Source organism: Ascaphus truei, chromosome 13 (genome assembly GCF_040206685.1).
Source record: "Ascaphus truei isolate aAscTru1 chromosome 13, aAscTru1.hap1, whole genome shotgun sequence".
Taxonomy (NCBI): domain Eukaryota; kingdom Metazoa; phylum Chordata; class Amphibia; order Anura; family Ascaphidae; genus Ascaphus; species Ascaphus truei.
The window spans coordinates 4,253,338-4,272,784 of NC_134495.1; the positions used below are offsets into that span (position 1 = coordinate 4,253,338).

A 19,447-nucleotide genomic window follows, 5' to 3' on the forward strand; every position below is an offset into this window, starting at 1 on the left:
TGTGACAGCCAAGAACAGAGGAGAAACAACATTTCAGGTTCAGATACCGGATGAAAGGTCCATATGGAACCAGCGACGTGGTTATTCCTCTGTTCTTGGCTGTTACATTAAATGGAGAACATCATTATGAAAGTAACAGCCAAGAACAGAGGAATAACCACGTCGCTGGTTCCATATGGACCTTTCATCCAGTATCTGAACCTGAAATGCTGTTTCTCCTCTGTTCTTGGCTGTCACATTAAATGGAGAACATCATTATGAACGTGTGAGTAGAGTTCTGCTTTGTATCTCTGTCCTAGAGGAGACCTGCACTTTGTACCTCTGTCCTAGAGGAGACCTGCACGATGTATCTCTGTCCAAGAGGAGACCTGCACTGTGTATCCCTGTCCTAGAGGAGACCTGCACTGTGTACCTCTGTCCTAGAGGAGACCTGCACTGTGTATCTCTGTCCTAGAGGAGACCTGCACTGTGTATCTCTGTCCCAGAGGAGACCTGCACTCTGTATCCCTGTCCCAGAGGAGACCTGCACTTTGTATCTCTGTCCCAGAGGAGACCTGCACTTTGTATCTCTGTCTCAGAGGAGACCTGCACTTTGTATCTCTGTCCCAGAGGAGACCTGCACTGTGTACCTCTGTCCTAGAGGAGACCTGCACTGTGTATCTCTGTCCTAGAGGAGACCTGCACTGTGTATCTCTGTCCTAGAGGAGACCTGCACTGTGTACCTCTGTCCTAGAAGAGTCCTGCACTGTGTATCCCTGTCCTAGAGGAGACCTGCACTGTGTACCTCTGTCCTAGAGGAGACCTGCACTGTGTATCTCTGTCCTAGAGGAGACCTGCACTGTGTACCTCTGTCCTAGAGGAGACCTGCACTGTGTATCTCTGTCCTAGAGGAGACCTGCACTGTGTACCTCTGTCCTAGAGGAGACCTGCACTTTGTACCTCTGTCCTGGTGGAGACCTGCACTGTGTACCTCTGTCCTAGAGGAGACCTGCACTGTGTATCTCTGTCCTAGAGGAGACCTGCACTGTGTAGCTCTGTCCTAGAGGAGACCTGCACTGTGTATCTCTGTCCTAGAGGAGACCTGCACTGTGTACCTCTCTCATGGAGGAGACCTGCACTGTGTATCTCTGTCCTAGAGGAGACCTGCACTTTGTACCTCTGTCCTAGAGGAGACCTGCACTATGTATCTCTGTCTAGAGGAGACCTGCACTGTGTACCTCTGTCCTAGAGGAGACCTGCACGGTGTATCTCTGTCCTAGAGGAGACCTGCACTGTGTATCCCTGTCCTAGAGGAGACCTGCACGGTGTATCTCTGTCCTAGAGGAGACCTGCACTGTGTACCTCTGTCCTAGAGGAGACCTGCACTCTGTACCTCTGTCCTAGAGGAGATCTGCACTGTGTATCCCTGTCCCAGAGGAGACCTGCACTGTGTATCTCTGTCCTAGAGGAGACCTGCACTGTATACCTCTGTCCTAGAGGATACCTGCACTGTGTATCTCTGTCCCAGAGGAGACCTGCACTTTGAAGAACTTGTTTGCCTGTGTTGTGATAGCGGCACAAGCCGGATTCTCCGCGCCTGTAGCTGTTTCCCCGTACGTTGGAACAATGCAATTATACTGAACATAATCACTAAATGGATTTCTGAAAGCTCCCCAACAAAAATAGCCATGTGAAAATGTGTGTATCTGTATACTGTATATCTATCTATATCTATATTAGGGAAGCGCAGGATCACAGGTTTGAAATCCAAAATTTGTTCAGGAGTTTAACTTTTAATGGCGAGTTAAATTCAAGCCAAAAAGTAGGCAAAATGTAAAATTCGCTAATGGAAAAAAAAACTATATACAACACGTAGAGGTGTGTGGGTAATAATATTCAAATGAGAATATGCAATATTTTCCAGGTATCTCAGGCGCGTCTCAGACGCAGACTGTGCGATGCGCATGAAAAGTCCCAGTAAAGTCAATGGGACATTTCAAGCGAACGCACGTCTCACCTTACAGAATAAAGGCCATACCGTGCGCACCAAATAGTTGTGATAAATCAAAAGTGCATGTGTTATGAATGTGAATAAAACATAAGATTTCATATAAACCAATTAAAATAATGCAACTTAAAATGGAGGAGGGGGTGAGGGGGGAAGGAAAGGGAAGCTAAATGACTTGAAGTTTGTCAGGGTCACACTACTCCCAGTCCCAAATTAGACTGGAGGTACAATAATGTGAGCTGCAATAAATATACAGTAATTTAATCCTGTAGTCTAGGGGTACTGCTATAACTGATAGACCAAACAGTCTCCAAAGTCATAGGTAAAACTATCCCAGGGGTGCTCAACCAGTCCCACATTCACATAATACCCCCTCCCCATTCACATAATAACCCCCCTCCCCCATTCACATAATAACCCCCCTTCCCCATTCACATAATACCACCTCCACCATTCACATAATAACCCCCTTCCACCATTCACATAATAACCCCCCTCCACCATTCACATAATAACCCCCCTCCCCATTCACATAATAACCCCTCCCCATTCACATAATACCCCTCCCCATTCACATAATACTACCTCCACCATTCACATAATAACCCCCTTCCACCATTCACATAATAACCTCCCTCCACCATTCACATAATAACCCCCCTCCACCATTCACATAATAACCCACCCTCCCCCATTCACATAATAACCCTCCTCCCCCTCCACATAATAACCCCCCTCCCCCATTCACATAATAACCCCCCTCCACCATTCACATAACCCCCCTCCCCCATTCAAATAATAACCCCCCTCCACCATTCACATAACCCCCCTCCCCCATTCAAATAATAACCCCCTCCATATTAACATAATAACCCCCCTCCCCATTCACATAATAACCCCCCTCCCCCATTCACATAATAACCCCCCTCCCCCATTCAAATAATAACCCCCCTCCCCCATTCACATAGTAACCCCCCTCCCCCATTCAAATAATAACCCCCCTCCACCATTCACATAATAACCCCCCCTCCCCCATTCACATAATAACCCCCCTCCACTATTCACATAATAACCCCCCTCCACCATTCACATAGTAACCCCCCTCCCCCATTCAAATAATAATCCCCCTCCACCATTCACATAATAACCCCCCCTCCCCCATTCAAATAATAACCCCCCTCCACTATTCACATAATAACCCCCCTCCACTATTCACATAATAACCCCCCTCCCCATTCACATAATACCCCCCTCCCCCATTCACATAATAACCCCCCTCCCCCATTCACATAATAACCCCCCTCCCCCATTCACATAATAACCCCCCTCCCCCATTCACATAATAACCCCCCTCCCCCATTCACATAATAACCCCCCTCCCCCATTCACATAATAACCCCCCTCCCCCATTCACATAATAACCCCCCTCCCCATTCACATAATAACACCCCTCCCCCATTCACATAATAACCCCTCCCCCATTCACATAATAACCCCCCTCCACCATTCACATAATAACCCCACTCCACCATTCACATAATAACCCCCCACCCCCATTCACATAATAACCACACTCCCCCATTCACATAATAACCCCCCACCCCCATTCACATAATAACCCCCCTCCAATATTCATATAATAACCCCCCTCCCCATTCACATAATAACCCCCCTCCACCATTCACATAATAACCCCACTCCACCATTCACATAATAACCCCCCACCCCCATTCACATAATAACCCCCCTCCACCATTCACATAATAACCCCCCTCCACCATTCACATAATAACCCCCCTCCACCATTCACACAATAACCCCCCTCCCCCATTCACATAACCTCCCCATTCACATAATAACCCCCCTCCCCCATTCAAATAATAACCCCCCTCCACCATTCACATAATAACCCCCCTCCCCCATTCTCATAATACCCCCTTCCCCCATTCACATAATAACCCCCCTCCACCATTCACATAATAACCCCCCACCCCCATTCACATAATAACCCCCCTCCACCATTCACATAATAACCCCCCTTCCCCATTCACATAATAACCCCCCACCCCCATTCACATAATAACCCCCCTCCACCATTCACATAATAACCCCCCACCCCATTCACATAATAACCCCCCTCCACCATTCACATAATAACCCCCCTTCCCCATTCACATAATAACCCCCCTCCACCATTCACAAAATAACCCCCCTCCACCATTCACATAATAACCCCCCTCCACCATTCACATAATAACCCCCCACCCCCATTCACATAATAACCCCCCTCCACCATTCACATAATAACCCCCCTTCCCCATTCACATAATAACCCCCCACGCCCATTCACATAATAACCCCCCTCCACTATTCACATAATAACCCCCCTCCACCATTCACATAATAACCCCCCTCCCCATTCACATAATACCCCCCTCCCCCATTCACATAATAACCCCCCTCCACCATTCACATAATAACCCCCCCCATTCACATAATAACCCCCCCCCATTCACATAATAACCCCACTCCACCATTCACATAATAACCCCCCTCCCCCATTCACATAATAACCCCCCTCCCCCATTCACATAATACCCCCCTCCCCCATTCACATAATAAACCCTCCACCATTCACATAATAACCCCCCTCCACCATTCACACAATAACCACCCTCCCCATTCACATAACCCCCCTCTCCCATTCACATAACCTCCCCATTCACATAATAACCCCCCTCCCCCATTCACATAATAACCCCCCTCCCCCATTCACATAATAACCCCCCTCCCCCATTCACATAATAACCCCCATCCACCATTCACATAATAACCCCCATCCACCATTCACATAATAACCCCCCTCCACCATTCACATAATAACCCCCCCATTCACATAATAACCCCCCTCCACCATTCACATAATAACCCCCCTCCCCCATTCACATAATAACCCCCCTCCACCATTCACATAATAACCCCCCTCCCCCATTCACATAATAACCCCCCTCCACCATTCACATAATAACCCCCCTCCACCATTCACATAATAACCCCCCTCCCCCATTCACATAATAACCCCCCTCCCCCATTCACATAATAACCCCCCTCCCCCATTCACATAATAACCCCCCTCCACCATTCACATAATAACCCCACTCCACCATTCACATAATAACCCCCCTCCCCCATTCACATAATAACCCCCCTCCCCCATTCACATAATAACCCCCCTCCCCCATTCACATAATAACCCCCCTCCACCATTCGGATAATAACCCCCCTCCACCATTCAGATAATAACCCCCCCTCCACCATTCACATAATAACCCCCCTCCCCCATTCACATAATAACCCCCCTCCACCATTCACATAATAACCCCCCTCCACCATTCACATAATAACCCCCCACCCCATTCAGATAATAACCCCCCACCCCATTCAGATAATAACCCCCCTCCACCATTCACATAATAACCCCACTCCCCCATTCACACAATAACCCCCCTCCCCCATTCACATAATAACCCCCCTCCACCATTCAGATAATAACCCCCCTCCACCATTCAGATAATAACCCCACTCCCCCATTCACACAATAACCCCCCTCCCCCATTCACATAATAACCCCCCTCCCCCATTCACATAATAACCCCACTCCCCCATTCACACAATAACCCCCCTCCCCATTCACATAACCCCTCTCCCCCATTCACATAACCACACCATTCACATAATAACCCCCCTCCCCCATTCAAATAATAACCCCCTCCACCATTCACATAATAACCCCCCTCCACCATTCACATAATAACCCCCCACCCCCATATTAACCCCCCTCCCCCATTCTCATAATACCCCCTTCCCCCATTCACATAATAACCCCCCTCCACCATTCACATAATAACCCCCACCCCCATTCACATATTAACCCCCCTCCCCCATTCACATAATACCCCCCTCCCCCATTCACATAATAAACCCTCCACCATTCACATAATAACCCCCCTCCACCATTCACATAATAACCCCCCTCCCCCATTCACATAATACCCCCCTCCCCCATTCACATAATAACCCCCCTCCACCATTCACATATTAACCCCCCTCCCCCATTCACATAATACCCCCCTCCCCCATTCACATAATAACCCCCCTCCACCATTCACATAATAAACCCTCCACCATTCACATAATAACCCCCCTCCCCATTCACACAATAACCCCCCTCCCCCATTCACATAATACCCCCCTCCACCATTCACATAATAACCCCCCTCCACCATTCACATAATAACCCCCCTCCACCATTCACATAATAACCCCCCTCCACCATTCACATAATAACCACCCTCCCCCATTCACATAATAACCCCCCTCCCCCATTCACATAATAACCCCCCTCCACCATTCACATAATAACCCCCCTCCACCATTCAGATAATAACCCCCCTCCACCATTCACATAATAACCCCACTCCCCCATTCACATAATAACCCCACTCCCCCATTCACATAATAACCCCTCTCCCCATTCACATAACCACACCATTCACATAATAACCCCCCTCCCCCATTCAAATAATAACCCCCTCCACCATTCACATAATAACCCCCCTCCACCATTCACATAATAACCCCCCACCCCCATTCACATATTAACCCCCCACCCCCATTCTCATAATACCCCCTTCCCCCATTCACATAATAACCCCCCTCCACCATTCACATAATAACCCTCCACCCCCATTCACATAATAACCCCCCATTCACATAACCCCCCTCCACCATTCACATAATAACCCCCCTCTACCATTCACATAATAACCCCCACCCCCATTCACATAATAACCCCCCTCCCCCATTCTCATAATAACCTCTTCCCCATTCACATAATAACCCCCCTCCACCATTCACATAATAACCCTCCACCCCCATTCACATAATAACCCCCCATTCACATAATAACCCCCCTCCACCATTCACATAATAACCCCCCTCCACCATTCACATAATAACCCCCCACCCCCATAATAACCCCCCTCCCCCATTCTCATAATAACCTCTTCCCCATTCACAAAATAACCACCCCTCCCCGTATTCACATAATTATTTTTGGGGGAAAATATAAGGCATAAAGAGTGGAGCAGAGAAAGAAAGATTGTGATACATCTCATTATAATCTGTGCCCCATGTAACTCCCCCAACTCCTCCTACTGACTCTCCCCAAGGTGCATGCTGGGGCAGAGACGCAGAATGTGATACATCTCATTATAATCTGTGCACCATGTAACTCTCCCCAACTCCTCCTACTGACTCTCCCCAAGGTGCAAGCTGGGGCAGAGACGCACAATGTGATACATCTCCTTATAATCTGTGCCCCATGTAACTCCCCCTACTGACTCCCCCCAAGATGCAAGCTGGGGCAGGGACCCAGAATGTGATACATCTCATTATAATCTGTGCACCATGTAACTCCCCCCAACTCCTCCTACTGACTCTCCCCAAGATGCAAGCTGGGACAGAGACGCAGAATGTGATGCATCTCATTATAATCTGTGCCCCATGTAACTCCCCCCAACTCCTCCTACTGACTCTCCCCAAGGTGCAAACTGGGGCAGAGACGCAGAATGTGATACATCTCATTATAATCTGTGCACCATGTAACTCCCCCCAACTCCTCCTACTGACTCTCCCCAAGGTGCAAGCTGGGGCAGAGACGCAGAATGTGATACATCTCATTATAATCTGTGCACCATGTACAGTAGAGGCAACGTTTATTCTAACATTTACCATAAACTAGCCGGGTTACATTCTGGGTATGTGCTGGGTGTGTGCTGGGTATGTTCTGGGCTAGTTTGAGGCACGTTTAAGGCATTTCTGCATTGACTAACGACCCATAGGATTAACACAGCAGGGATCCCTGGCAGTCCAATTCAGTTTGAATGGGACGGCCAGGGACCCCCGCTGTTAATCTGATAGGCCATTAATCAATGCCGAAATGCTGGGGCTAGTTTAAGGAAAGTTTAAGGCATGTATTCAGAATGTACCTGGGTGTTTCCTGGTTTTTTTGGGGAATTGCCACTGGTTTTTGTTCGAATAAGAGATGCCTCTACTGTAACTCCCCCAACTCCTCCTACTGACTCTCCCCAAGGTGCAAGATGGGACAGGGACACAGAATGTGATACATCTCAATATAACCTGTGCCCCATGTAACTCCCCCCAACTCCTCCTACTGACTCTCCCCAAGGTGCAAGCTGGGACAGAGGAGGCAAAATAGGAGCAAACTGCTTTGATACAGAGATGCAGGGAGATGCAGGGAGATGCAGGGAGATGCAGGGAGATGCCCCGGTTTAACGCTGAAAGTGCCTTGATGCATGGAGTCCTTGCTAGTTTCCAGCCTCTGTAATTGGACTTTTGGACTGCAGTACTTACACCTCCTTGCAGACTCCTGGGTTAGCTCCAGCCGGTAAATGGAGAGCCGATTCACTCCGCCACACAGGCTGCTCTTCTCCCCCTTGCACTCCATGTTACACTCAGACTCGCTGACGTTTAAGGCTTTGATTCTATGACCACAGTAACATTCTGCTCCAAATTCGAGTCCAGCATACATGTACCCCCTGCACAGACACAAAGAAACAGCGCTGAATGTGTACTCTTTGGGGGTTACCAATTTAAGGGTGATTAATTAATGGGGGGGGGGGGGCAACTTCAGTCCTTAAGGGGCCAACAACAGGTCAGATTTTCAGGATATCCCTGCTTTAGCACAGGTAGTACAGCCGAAGACTGAGTCACTGATTGAGCCACCTGTGCTGAAGCAGGGATATCCTGAAAACCTGACCTGTTGGTGCCCTTGAGGAATGGCGTTCCCACCCCTGATTATATATTTGGTTATTAATCAGTAATTTCCAAACTGATACAATGAAAGAACCATACGGTAGATAAGTGAACTAATGAAATCCCTAGAAATTGATCATGTGTATTGTCTTGTTCAATTTCAGTCAGGAGTCTGGGACAATTATTTCTTGGCCACAAGATGTATCCGTATGAAATGTTTTACGGATTTTCATATGCACTATATTTTATTTAACATAGGAGAAAAGCAAATATTGGATCTATATTGCGAAGTAGTTTTTGATTAAATGAAACTGTAAAGCCCAGCTATTGCAATGCAAAACATGGATTCGTTATGAGAAATAAGCCCCATTAAGGTGTACGGGGATGAAATGAAGATTTATGGAGCATGCGGGCGAGTGGGAAAAGGAACGGAATTGGCTGTTGTTATGATGGCAGTTTTAATCAAAAGTAGTGAAATAGTTTAATCAGCAATGTGGTGCTCAACGCAGGAGAAAGACAGGATGGACTGATTGCCAAAATAAAGAGGTTATTGAACATTTTATGGGTATGGCACAAATATATGCTCCTGTAAATGCAACTCGGCCTAAGGAAGGTTGAAGTGTGAAAAGAGCAATCCGCACTGCACATGTTCCTCTTTCACAGCACTTGAATCTGTGTTTGTCCTGGAGCACAAGCATCCCAGTCTTACCTCTGTCCAGCAAATATTTAGGGTGGGTATTAGGGGTATCGAAAGGGCATTATGATAAGCTTATAGTGTCAGTGACATCTTCTTTCTTACTTTAAGCAAGAAGATACAGTGTGCCAAATATGCTCTTCTTGTGTCACTGAGCCATTTACATCGTTGTACCTGGAACAGTTAGTAGCTCAGAACAATAATATCATTTCACATATAATTATCCAAGTGTCAATCTGCAGAATATTTCTCTCAGAGTTTTTTCTTTTCTTAAATGGTTTGAACCGGGTATCTTCCTGGGCAGGATACAATCTATTCTACACAGCAGGATCCCCAAGTTTGGAGGTTACTGTTTGCCAAAGTTTGGCCACCTGAGGGGAGTGTGGAATGGACAATTATATTCTCCAACATCAAGCTGCCAATTAGCTAATCAGTAACTGGGTCGCTGTTACTAATTGGCACATCAGCAGGAGGCTGCCCACTGAGCTCATGCTCTATTCTTCCATTATAACATTTGCCCATAACAGGTTCAAGGAAGGTCTCATAGTGTAAGGCAGCCGCATGTTTTATCTACCCTCCAAGAAAGGGGATTTTACTGAGGGGATAGCTGCTTTAAAAAATAAATAATGCACAGTACAAGTACAATTACAATTACTGTACAACCACAAGAACACATTTCTGATCGCTGTTATATACTGATTAACACTGTACCATTCTGCCCCCATTATGGGGGTTATTAACTACAGCCTCCAAGATGCAAAACTGGGGCAAATCCAGTGCTAACGAACTGCACCAGATGTATCAAAAGAAACTCACCCTGCTTTCTTTTTTCCTGTGGTAAATCTGGTGCTGTTTTTTTTTTGCACTGTTTCTGTCTTGGTTTTGCAGCCAGGAGACTTTTCTAAACCGTCCCCTATGTATTATATTGGTATCATATGCTGAACATATGACTGTATGTGCAAGCTATATTCCTAGAGCCCTATTAACTAAGCAGCCGTCTGCCATGCGGCATCTTCTGGCCGTGTACGTTTTACAGCCCATTCAAGTCAATATCTTCCAGCTCCGGACCGTGGCTGCTTAGTGAATATTGACCACAATGATGCTCATAACGCAGTGAAATAATGAACCGGCGGTCGGGGTTTGGCAGGAGGAAACCATTTGTTGGTGTGCACAAACTCGTGAAGCTGCTCTTCATACACCAGCCGTCACCCTACCGTTCAGCACAGTTGTCCTGGCAACGGAACACGGTCATCTTTTTGTAGTCAAAAAAGGACACTCCACGCAGCGCCCGCTGCCGCGTGTCGTCCATGTAGCAGCCAACATACTTTGCTGCAAAAAAACAAAACAAAATTGCAAGCTGTTAGAGACGATCCAGGGGCGGGAGCCGTGTATTGCAGCCCTAAGCAAGCCCCTCGCTCAATACTGACTTCACCTACGGTCAGAAATGGCTTTTGTGTATTGTTGGTAGAATTAAAAGCTGTGACTATCATGTAACGTATTTTGTACTGTACTGTAGCACGCTCACAAGTCACATCATTTCCCCCAGAATCCCACCTGAATAGACGCCCTTAAGGTGGGACTTCCCAACTTCAGTCCTCAAGGGCCACCAACAGGTCAGGGTTTCCAGATATCCCTGCTTCAGCACGGGTGGGGAAGTCGCTGACTGAGCCACTGATTTTGCCACCTGTGCTGAAGCAGGGATATCTGGAAAACCTGACCTGTTGGTGAGCCTTGATGACAAGAGTTGTCCCCCTCTGCCTTAGAGATTGGAAACGTGGTGTTTTTGCTGTCTATGCTCCACCATAAAGGGCACCACTTACTGACGTCCCCAAATGGACTGGAGCCTGGTTCTGGGGAACATTCTCTGGCAGTGAGTGGGGAGAGGACCAGCTCTCCTTAATGTTGGTGCAGTATTTTGGTGCTGCCACACTATAGAGGTAAGCAGCAAAACATGCAATATCGCAAGTGTGATTTTAAAAGAAAAATCAGTTCTGTAGTATTAGATACGGCATTAAAATATATATATATTTCAACTTGTAATGACATTTTTATGCGTTTTAACTAGCTTCCTTTGGTTGTTATAGCAGGTTTTAGTACAACTCCCACCCAAATACCAAGTACGTGTCAGAGTGCAAGATGGTCCCAAGTGTATATATAAAAAAGGCAAAAATATAATGCAACACAATAGTAAAACCTACGCACAGTAATACAAGTAATTATAGTAAGCCTACGCACGTGGTGTAAGTGGGGTTTAGGCGTGTTATCCTACTAAGAGTGCGTCTATATTCTTTATTCATTGTTAATATATAATTGGTATCACACTATGGGGCCGATTCACAAAGCCGCGATAAAATCAGCGCTTTTGCGTCCAACAATGCATTTATTTATCGCGCTATAAGACATGAAGCCAAAAGCGGGATCACTAAGAAGTTAGGGCCATTTTTTTAAGGCCGATAAAAAAAAATGCACGATTGTGCCACCTTTTGTATCAGTGCTACTGCGCTATAAATTATATAGCGCGATAGCTGATAGGAAAAACTGCAGCCTGTAAGATCTGCACGGAGACGCTGCGTCTCCATGCACGGCTCGTAGAGGTGATCCGGCATTAAAAATATTGATTTTGATAATAGTGTACATGGGCAGGGGGTCTCCTGAGCTGAACCGCATTGTTTTCAGCCCCGGCACCCCGGACTTCCAGAGATACAGGCCCCGCTATGGGGTGCCGGTATCCACTGTGCTTTTAAATCTCCCGCGTCACGTGACCGTGGGATTTAAATCCTTCAGCGAGATACCGGCACCCCATAATGGGGGCCTGTTTCTCAAGAAGTAGGGATCCCCGAGGCTGAAACCAATGCGGTTCAGCTCAGGAGACACCCTGCTCACTCACACTATTAATAAAATTTACATTAAAGCAGCTTCATTACCTTAGCCGATAGCCGCTAGGCAATGAAGGGGTTAAGGCAACCAACCCCACTACCCACCCGGGAGGCCTAACCACCCACCCTGGGCAAACTATACCCACCCACTACCCATTGATTGGCATAGTGGTACATCATACCCATATAATAAGGACGTGAGAAGCCACTATAGGTGTCAATGGTCACCCTAATAAAAAAGCATGAAGGCCAAACATACACAATAATAAAAGATATACACAACACCACAATTCAATAACTAAACACCACAATTCAATAACTAAAAGCACTAGTCAACCAATTAAATACATAAATAAAAGCACTAGACAACCACTCGATTTAAGAAATAAAAGCACTGACCAACAAAACAATTAATTAATTTAAACCACTAGCCAACACATCAATTAAAACCAGTAGCCCAGCTGCTCCTGGGAGGACTTTTGATCATGGTACTGTATCAGCAAGTACTGGCAGTCGAGTAGAGCTGGAGGACCGCAGAAGCTGCTTCCGCCTCTAAGTGAGACGTCAGAGGAAGTGACGCATGCAGATGTGAAAGAAGCAGTGATCGGACCAGCGAGACCCCAGTGATCCACAACTGACAATTCTCCCCCACGAGATTTACTTTTATATAAAATGTGAGTGAAATATTTTTCATCTGTGATTGTGCAATCTAACTTTTTGCGATATAACACCATTGCGAGCTCTCTTTTATTTTTCGGGTGAAAACTTACTGAAGGGAATTTGCGGACATACACTCCAGAGGGTCTAACCAAGGTTCCACACGTTGAGGGTCTATTCAAGGGCTGCCATCAGAGAGAGATGGATCTCTGATATGCTATATTTTCATAAATTGTGTGTGAGACCAACACATTTTTTTTTAGATAGGAACATTTTATTATTATTTGTATTTCTTTCCATATTCCATATTATTTGAGTATGATGTACCATTAGGGGCCATTAGATTGTATTTGTTCATGTATTCTCGCTGGCATCGGAGGACATGGCCCTGCAGTATGCCGACTAGGACGCCCTTCATGATGGCAGGGGTAAGTAGAAAGGTTTATTTATGCTGGCTGGCTAATGTTTTATTTTATTATAGCAAATGAGCTATTATCCATATCTGGATAATAGTAATTTTGCCCATTACTGTACTGTATGTATAAAGGGGGGTGTATTTATGTGAATGTATGCATATTTTTTTTTTAGACACAGTATTCTTACCGCAGGCCAGTGTGAACCCCCGGACACCCGCCGGAATCACCCGAGGGCCCCAAGACACCCGCGGGGACCACCCGAGGGACCCCAGACACCCGCGGGAACCACCCGAGGACCCCAGACACCCACGGGGACCACCCGAGGGACCCCAGACACCCACGGGAACCACCCGAGGGACCCCAGACACCCGCGGGGACCAAGGGACCCCAGACACCCACGGGGACCACCCGAGGGACCCCAGACACCCACGGGGACCACCCGAGGACCCACGGGGACCACCCGGAGACCCCCGCCGGCCTCGTGTATTAATTCTGTGCAAAAAAATAATGCTTTTATGCATGTCTCCATCACTTTTGCGCCAGCCGTTAGCTGGTGAAAAGAAATGGTGAGCTTTTATAGTACGAATCAGTTATCACTGCTTTGTGAACAACGCTGAGTGGCAAAAAACATCAGGTTTGCCATTTTTTGGCCTATCGTGCGACTTTTTTTTTCACTTATTTCACATTTATTGGTGATAAAAAGCCATTTTAGCGGGATACTGCGCTGGTATCACTGCTTTGTGAATCTCACAGCACGCAGTATCGCGCTATAAAGGCATTTATCGCACTTACAACCACTTATCGCTGCTTTATGAATTGGCCCCTATGTCCTTTATGTCTTTTCTCCCCATATGAGAATACTATCAGCGAGACCTCTTCATTACCTTTGCTTGAACACCAGTCACTTTGCTCTTAAGAGCTATCACACATCTGAACCCTACTCACACCATGCTTTCTCATTCCCTTTCCATGACACTATTGTGTAAGGAATGTATTTTGTATTGTGCACTATATTTTTATATATATATATATAATCAAAAAATAAATAGATGATACCGTTCTGTGGCTAACGAAATGCTTTTATTTGTGCGAGCTTTCGAGATACACTGATCTCTTCTTCCGGCGATGTTACAATGAATGAAGCAAAAGGTATACTTAAAAACAGTGTCTCTTGGAATGTTATCTGTGCTGTTCCTTCCCCCGGTGTGGATGTGTTTTATGGCTAGAGGTGTCAAAAGGTTACTGAAAGCAAGTGATACACATACACACTTTTTCTTCACTTGCTTTCAGTAACCTTTTGACACCTCTAGCCATAAAACACATCCACACCGGGGGAAGGAACAGCACAGATAACATTCCAAGAGACACTGTTTTTTAAGTAACCTTTTGCTTCATTCATTGTAACATCGCCGGAAGAAGAGATCAGTGTATCTCGAAAGCTCGCACAAATAAAAGCATTTCGTTAGCCACAGAACGTTATCATCTATTTATTTTTTGATTATTGAAGCTCGGCTAACACGGTACTGATACCTCTACACGTATATATATATATATTTATTAATTTTGGGCCATGTTTTTGGTATCTGCTGGAGGGAGTTGAAGAATCCCTTTTTAGAAGCTGCATTTGGCCCCATAGGGTTGTATTAACTTTTTTATTGTGCCACTTTTTATATAACTGATATTTTGGATAATAGTTTCTGACACTAACTTACTATTGTGTTCAGTTCTCCACTTGGGATGTATTATATCGCTATCAGGGCTTCTTTCTGCTCATTCTTTCACTTTATAGATCTTTCGCAATAAATGATTACAAACAAGAAAGTGTGCAGTGTTCCCAGCAGGAGACAGTGTCTGAGCTGCAAGCTGTAACCATAGACAACGTTACCTTAGTAATATAAGTAGGGTGACCATATTTGTCTTGGCAAAAACCAGGACAAATGTTGCGCATGCGCTGTCGCGAGCGCCGACTTTTCATGCGTGATCGGCGCGATCAGCGTTTGCTGGACGCTTAGATGCATGCGGCACACATATGCAACCGCCAATCGTGCATGTGCGGCCAGCTCAGAGAAAAAACAGGACAATGGCCGGAAAAGTCGGGACCCAGGACAAACGGTGAAAAAACAGGACTGTGCCGGGTAAACCGGGACATCTGGTCACCCTAAATATAAGGTTACATTGTATTCGAGGCATTCCACTGACTGAAGGATTGATTCAGTGGCGGCCATTACATCTACCCAGAGAGCGGGATTTTCGCTGATCGATCACAGGACAACAGATCGAACGGCAGCTTAGGTAATACGTTTTCATTAAATCTAATCAAATGCTGCATATATTAAAACAAACAAAGAGCAAAGAGTGAAACTGCTTTAGCACCTTCAGAAATCTCTTCCGTTTTTCTCAAACGATATATCTCTTATATATTTGTATCTAAGAGAACATACTGTAATCTCTTTGTGCAAGTGGGAAAAGAACTTTCGACGCCGTTTTTAAGGGTTCATGTTATATGTTCTCTAGAAGGACAGAATTAGAAACGTCTTATTTTTAACATTATTTAAAATCTAGAGCAATTTTAAGGTTTGTGAATGAACATTGGTATTCTGTACCCCACATACGATCACCATTTGGATCACCTGGGATGGGAAAGATTACAGTTTTTAAAAACACCATTTGAATTTCATAGGTTGTATGTCTAAGAAGAGGTTTGTGGGGTGGGAAGAGCTTGTATACAGCAATCTTTATGAAAAAATTCTCATGTAGGTCCATTAAAAGGTATAGCAACTAGAGATGGGCGAAAAATTCGACTTTTGCTGATGTCACCCCAAAATCCGTGTAAAATCCACGTGTAAAATCCACAAAACGGATTTGGGTGGTTTCCATCCATGTGGATTCATAAAAAAAAACTCCATTGGATACAACACATGGACGGATTTGTAGAATCCAAATTACCGACGCCCTGCGGAATCCGCGGAGTGTACTAGTAATAATAATAAAAAGTCCACAAAATGCGAATCGCCGCTTTGACATTGATCCGCTGAAATCCATGGACCAAAGGAACCGGCCAATCCGCTGCGGATCCAAATTTACCCAAAATGTCACCCATCACTAATAACAAACTACACGAACCTAAACTTTTGCAGTAGCCATGTGGCTACAACAATTCTGCAAATGAGCAAGGTGCAAGAATGAACCAAGTCACCCCTAAGCCACCCGTTCTTTAATGACTTCTCTCATGAATTAATAAATGGATTAACCCCTTTGTTTCTGGAAGGTTCAGCAACATATAGGGTTTCCTTTGTATGTATATATTTAATCTGCATACTGCACCTCTCCTTGTCCCAGAGCCACAGATTTCCGATAACTCTGTGCTAACAACGGCCCGGTATCAAAATCATTAACGCCTGTTATTTCCGCCGAGGTTAACGCATACCCACAAAGCTAATTATATGCCACAAACAACAGCGGTTGTGTGTCTCATTAGCACAGGCGTAACGCCGTGTTAAGTTAGCACTGCCGTGCGTTGGCTTCAAATAATGGATCGCGTTAGACCCAAAGGTGACGCTACTCTAATCCAGACAAAAGAATAGCGGAACAAAACAAAGAGGATCTCAGCACAGCCCCGCTTCCCCGCTTCACTATTTCACCATTTCAGAAAAAAAACTTTAAAAACGTCTCATAGGTCAGTCAAACCAAGTATAAAAAGAACTTATTATAGACTCGTGGAAATAGTACAAGAAAAGCCTCCCTGCGCGTTTCACACAAAAATAACTTTGTCACGGAATGATTTACAGATCTCAACTCAAACATTAATACTCGAATACAATCAAGGTTAATTCAAATCAGATGTGTATTCAGTCAACCATAGGTTGGCGAATCAAGATCTCCTACAAACACTACTTAGATCTCCTGATAACAATGGAATTCATCACACAGACAGTTTTATTATCATTTTCTGAAGTGCAAGCAAAGCAGATACTAGACATGGGAAGTAAATAATATATACCCAGAACATTCATGAATATACAGTATACAGACACATCTGAAAAACATTCATCATCATATCCAAATACAGATGCACAAAGACATTAGTAATAAAATAATATATCAATCTCTATGATAATTTCCCAACAAGAAATGATCAGTCAAATTTGTCTATAATCACCATGATTGTAACCATAGCTCTGCAGTGATCACACTGTCAGTGCTATGTAAGATGAATATATACATATATCCAATCATTATCTGTCTCATGGAGAAATCTCCATGAACATGTCTAATAAGGCAATATTTAATTATACATTATAGACATCTCGAAGAGCATAAAAAGAAGAAAACTATCATATATATATACACAATAATAACAATAGACCCCAAATTATTACAAAGGGACAACGCATATAGAATGATTATAGTATACATTTGAACATATCCAATATCTTATGTAATAATCACCTCAATTTTAATGCAAAAAGTGTTTTATTTCCCATTCTCTGTTTAGTCCCAGGGGGGTAAGTGTCTTTAATATGTGTGCCCAACAAGCTTCTGTACAGGGACGTTTCCTCACTCTGTCAGCACCTTGGCAATTCATGAAAACTCTCTATGCTGAAGAATTGAAAATCTTGTAAACCTCCCCTGGGACACAGCAAGAAATGTTTAGATACTGGATGGTTCATATCTCCTTTTTCTTATCAATAGCATATGCTCCATTATTCGGGCTTTCAAATCTCTACTTGTTAAGCCTATGTAAGACATCCACATTGTAACCTATAAATAACAAAATCAGATTCACAATTTATAAATGTCTTAAAGCTGCAGACCACGCAATATCCTATGTGTGTTTTTTTTAAATAAACCAGTTCTGTACTTTGAGAAAATACGTGTTGCATTTTTTAAAAACAATTCTGTATTATTATGTTACAAGCCTTTTTTTGTTTCACTAGCAACCATTTACAAAGTCACATCCCCTACCTCTTTTGAAACAGGCTCTGGCACACCGCTTTTTGAGCCCTGCCCTCTCTCTAGCAGTGCACCAATTGTATTTAGTGACTGCCTGGTCACATGATCTTCCCCACAGAACTTTGCATCTTTGGTCCTCTTCTGCTGCACTGACAGCCATTTAGTGAACCCCCGAGCCGAATCTTCGCCGATCAGTCACAGGAGAACGGATCAATCGGCAACTTAGCTAATTACTTATCATTGTGTGAATTGTATTGATGCACATATTAATAAGGGAAACAAAATATATATATATTTTTTAAACGGCTGCTTTAAAGAACTAGAGGTTGTCAAATAATCATTTTAGAAACTATTGCAGAGCTTGAAGAGATGGTAGCCAGTTAGAAACACTGGTGGTTTCCTATTGCTTCTGTCTGTTGGTTCATCTGTCAGTGCAATGATTTATTTCGGAGAAGATATTTCTTTGCACAATGGGGGCAAGAGGTCAGGACCAAACTGCTTTGAATTACATCATTTACAGCAATAAAAAAATATATTTTCTGGCAGACAATACATCTTAATTTCAATGAAGTTCAGCCTTATAGACTCATCTTTATGTCTTTGTTATCACTACAACTGGTCAACGCTCTCAAACATACTCTGAAACTGTTACACAATCTGGAAGACACGAGAGCAATATCCCAACACGTTCCTCCCTACAGAGAGGGCTTTCTCTAGGGCAGTCATACACAATACTATTACAATACTATTTCCGCTTACTTAAATACACAAACAGAAGTTACTGTATATTACGTGTGTTTCTCTCGGATGGGTGGTGAAAGGGTTAATTTGACGAATTATGGCCCCAACAGCTGCTTCAGTGGATATAGAATAATCCCTAAGGCTACGGCCCCGCTGCCTGCGCTGCCTGCGCTGCCCACGCTGCCCGCGCGCATGCGTGGCTGGCAGCGCGTGCAGCCGAATTCCCCGTTCTGCAGAGAGCTGCAGGGGAAAGACAGGGGAGGGGCGTGATGGGGGCGCGGCCGTG

General features: G+C 44.8%; 1 protein-coding gene across 2 annotated transcripts in view; it reads right to left on the reverse strand.

The window, feature by feature from the left end:
• Positions 1-19,447, reverse strand: part of WSCD2 (WSC domain containing 2) — a 237,435-nt gene that overhangs the window by 89,769 nt on the left and 128,219 nt on the right. For both annotated transcript variants that reach the window (XM_075568128.1, XM_075568127.1), the window contains 2 exons: positions 10,733-10,847; positions 8,423-8,607 (listed from right to left, as the gene is read on the reverse strand). In XM_075568128.1, coding sequence (XP_075424243.1) covers positions 8,423-8,607; positions 10,733-10,847 — 300 coding nt within the window. The remainder of the gene's footprint in view (positions 1-8,422; positions 8,608-10,732; positions 10,848-19,447) is intronic.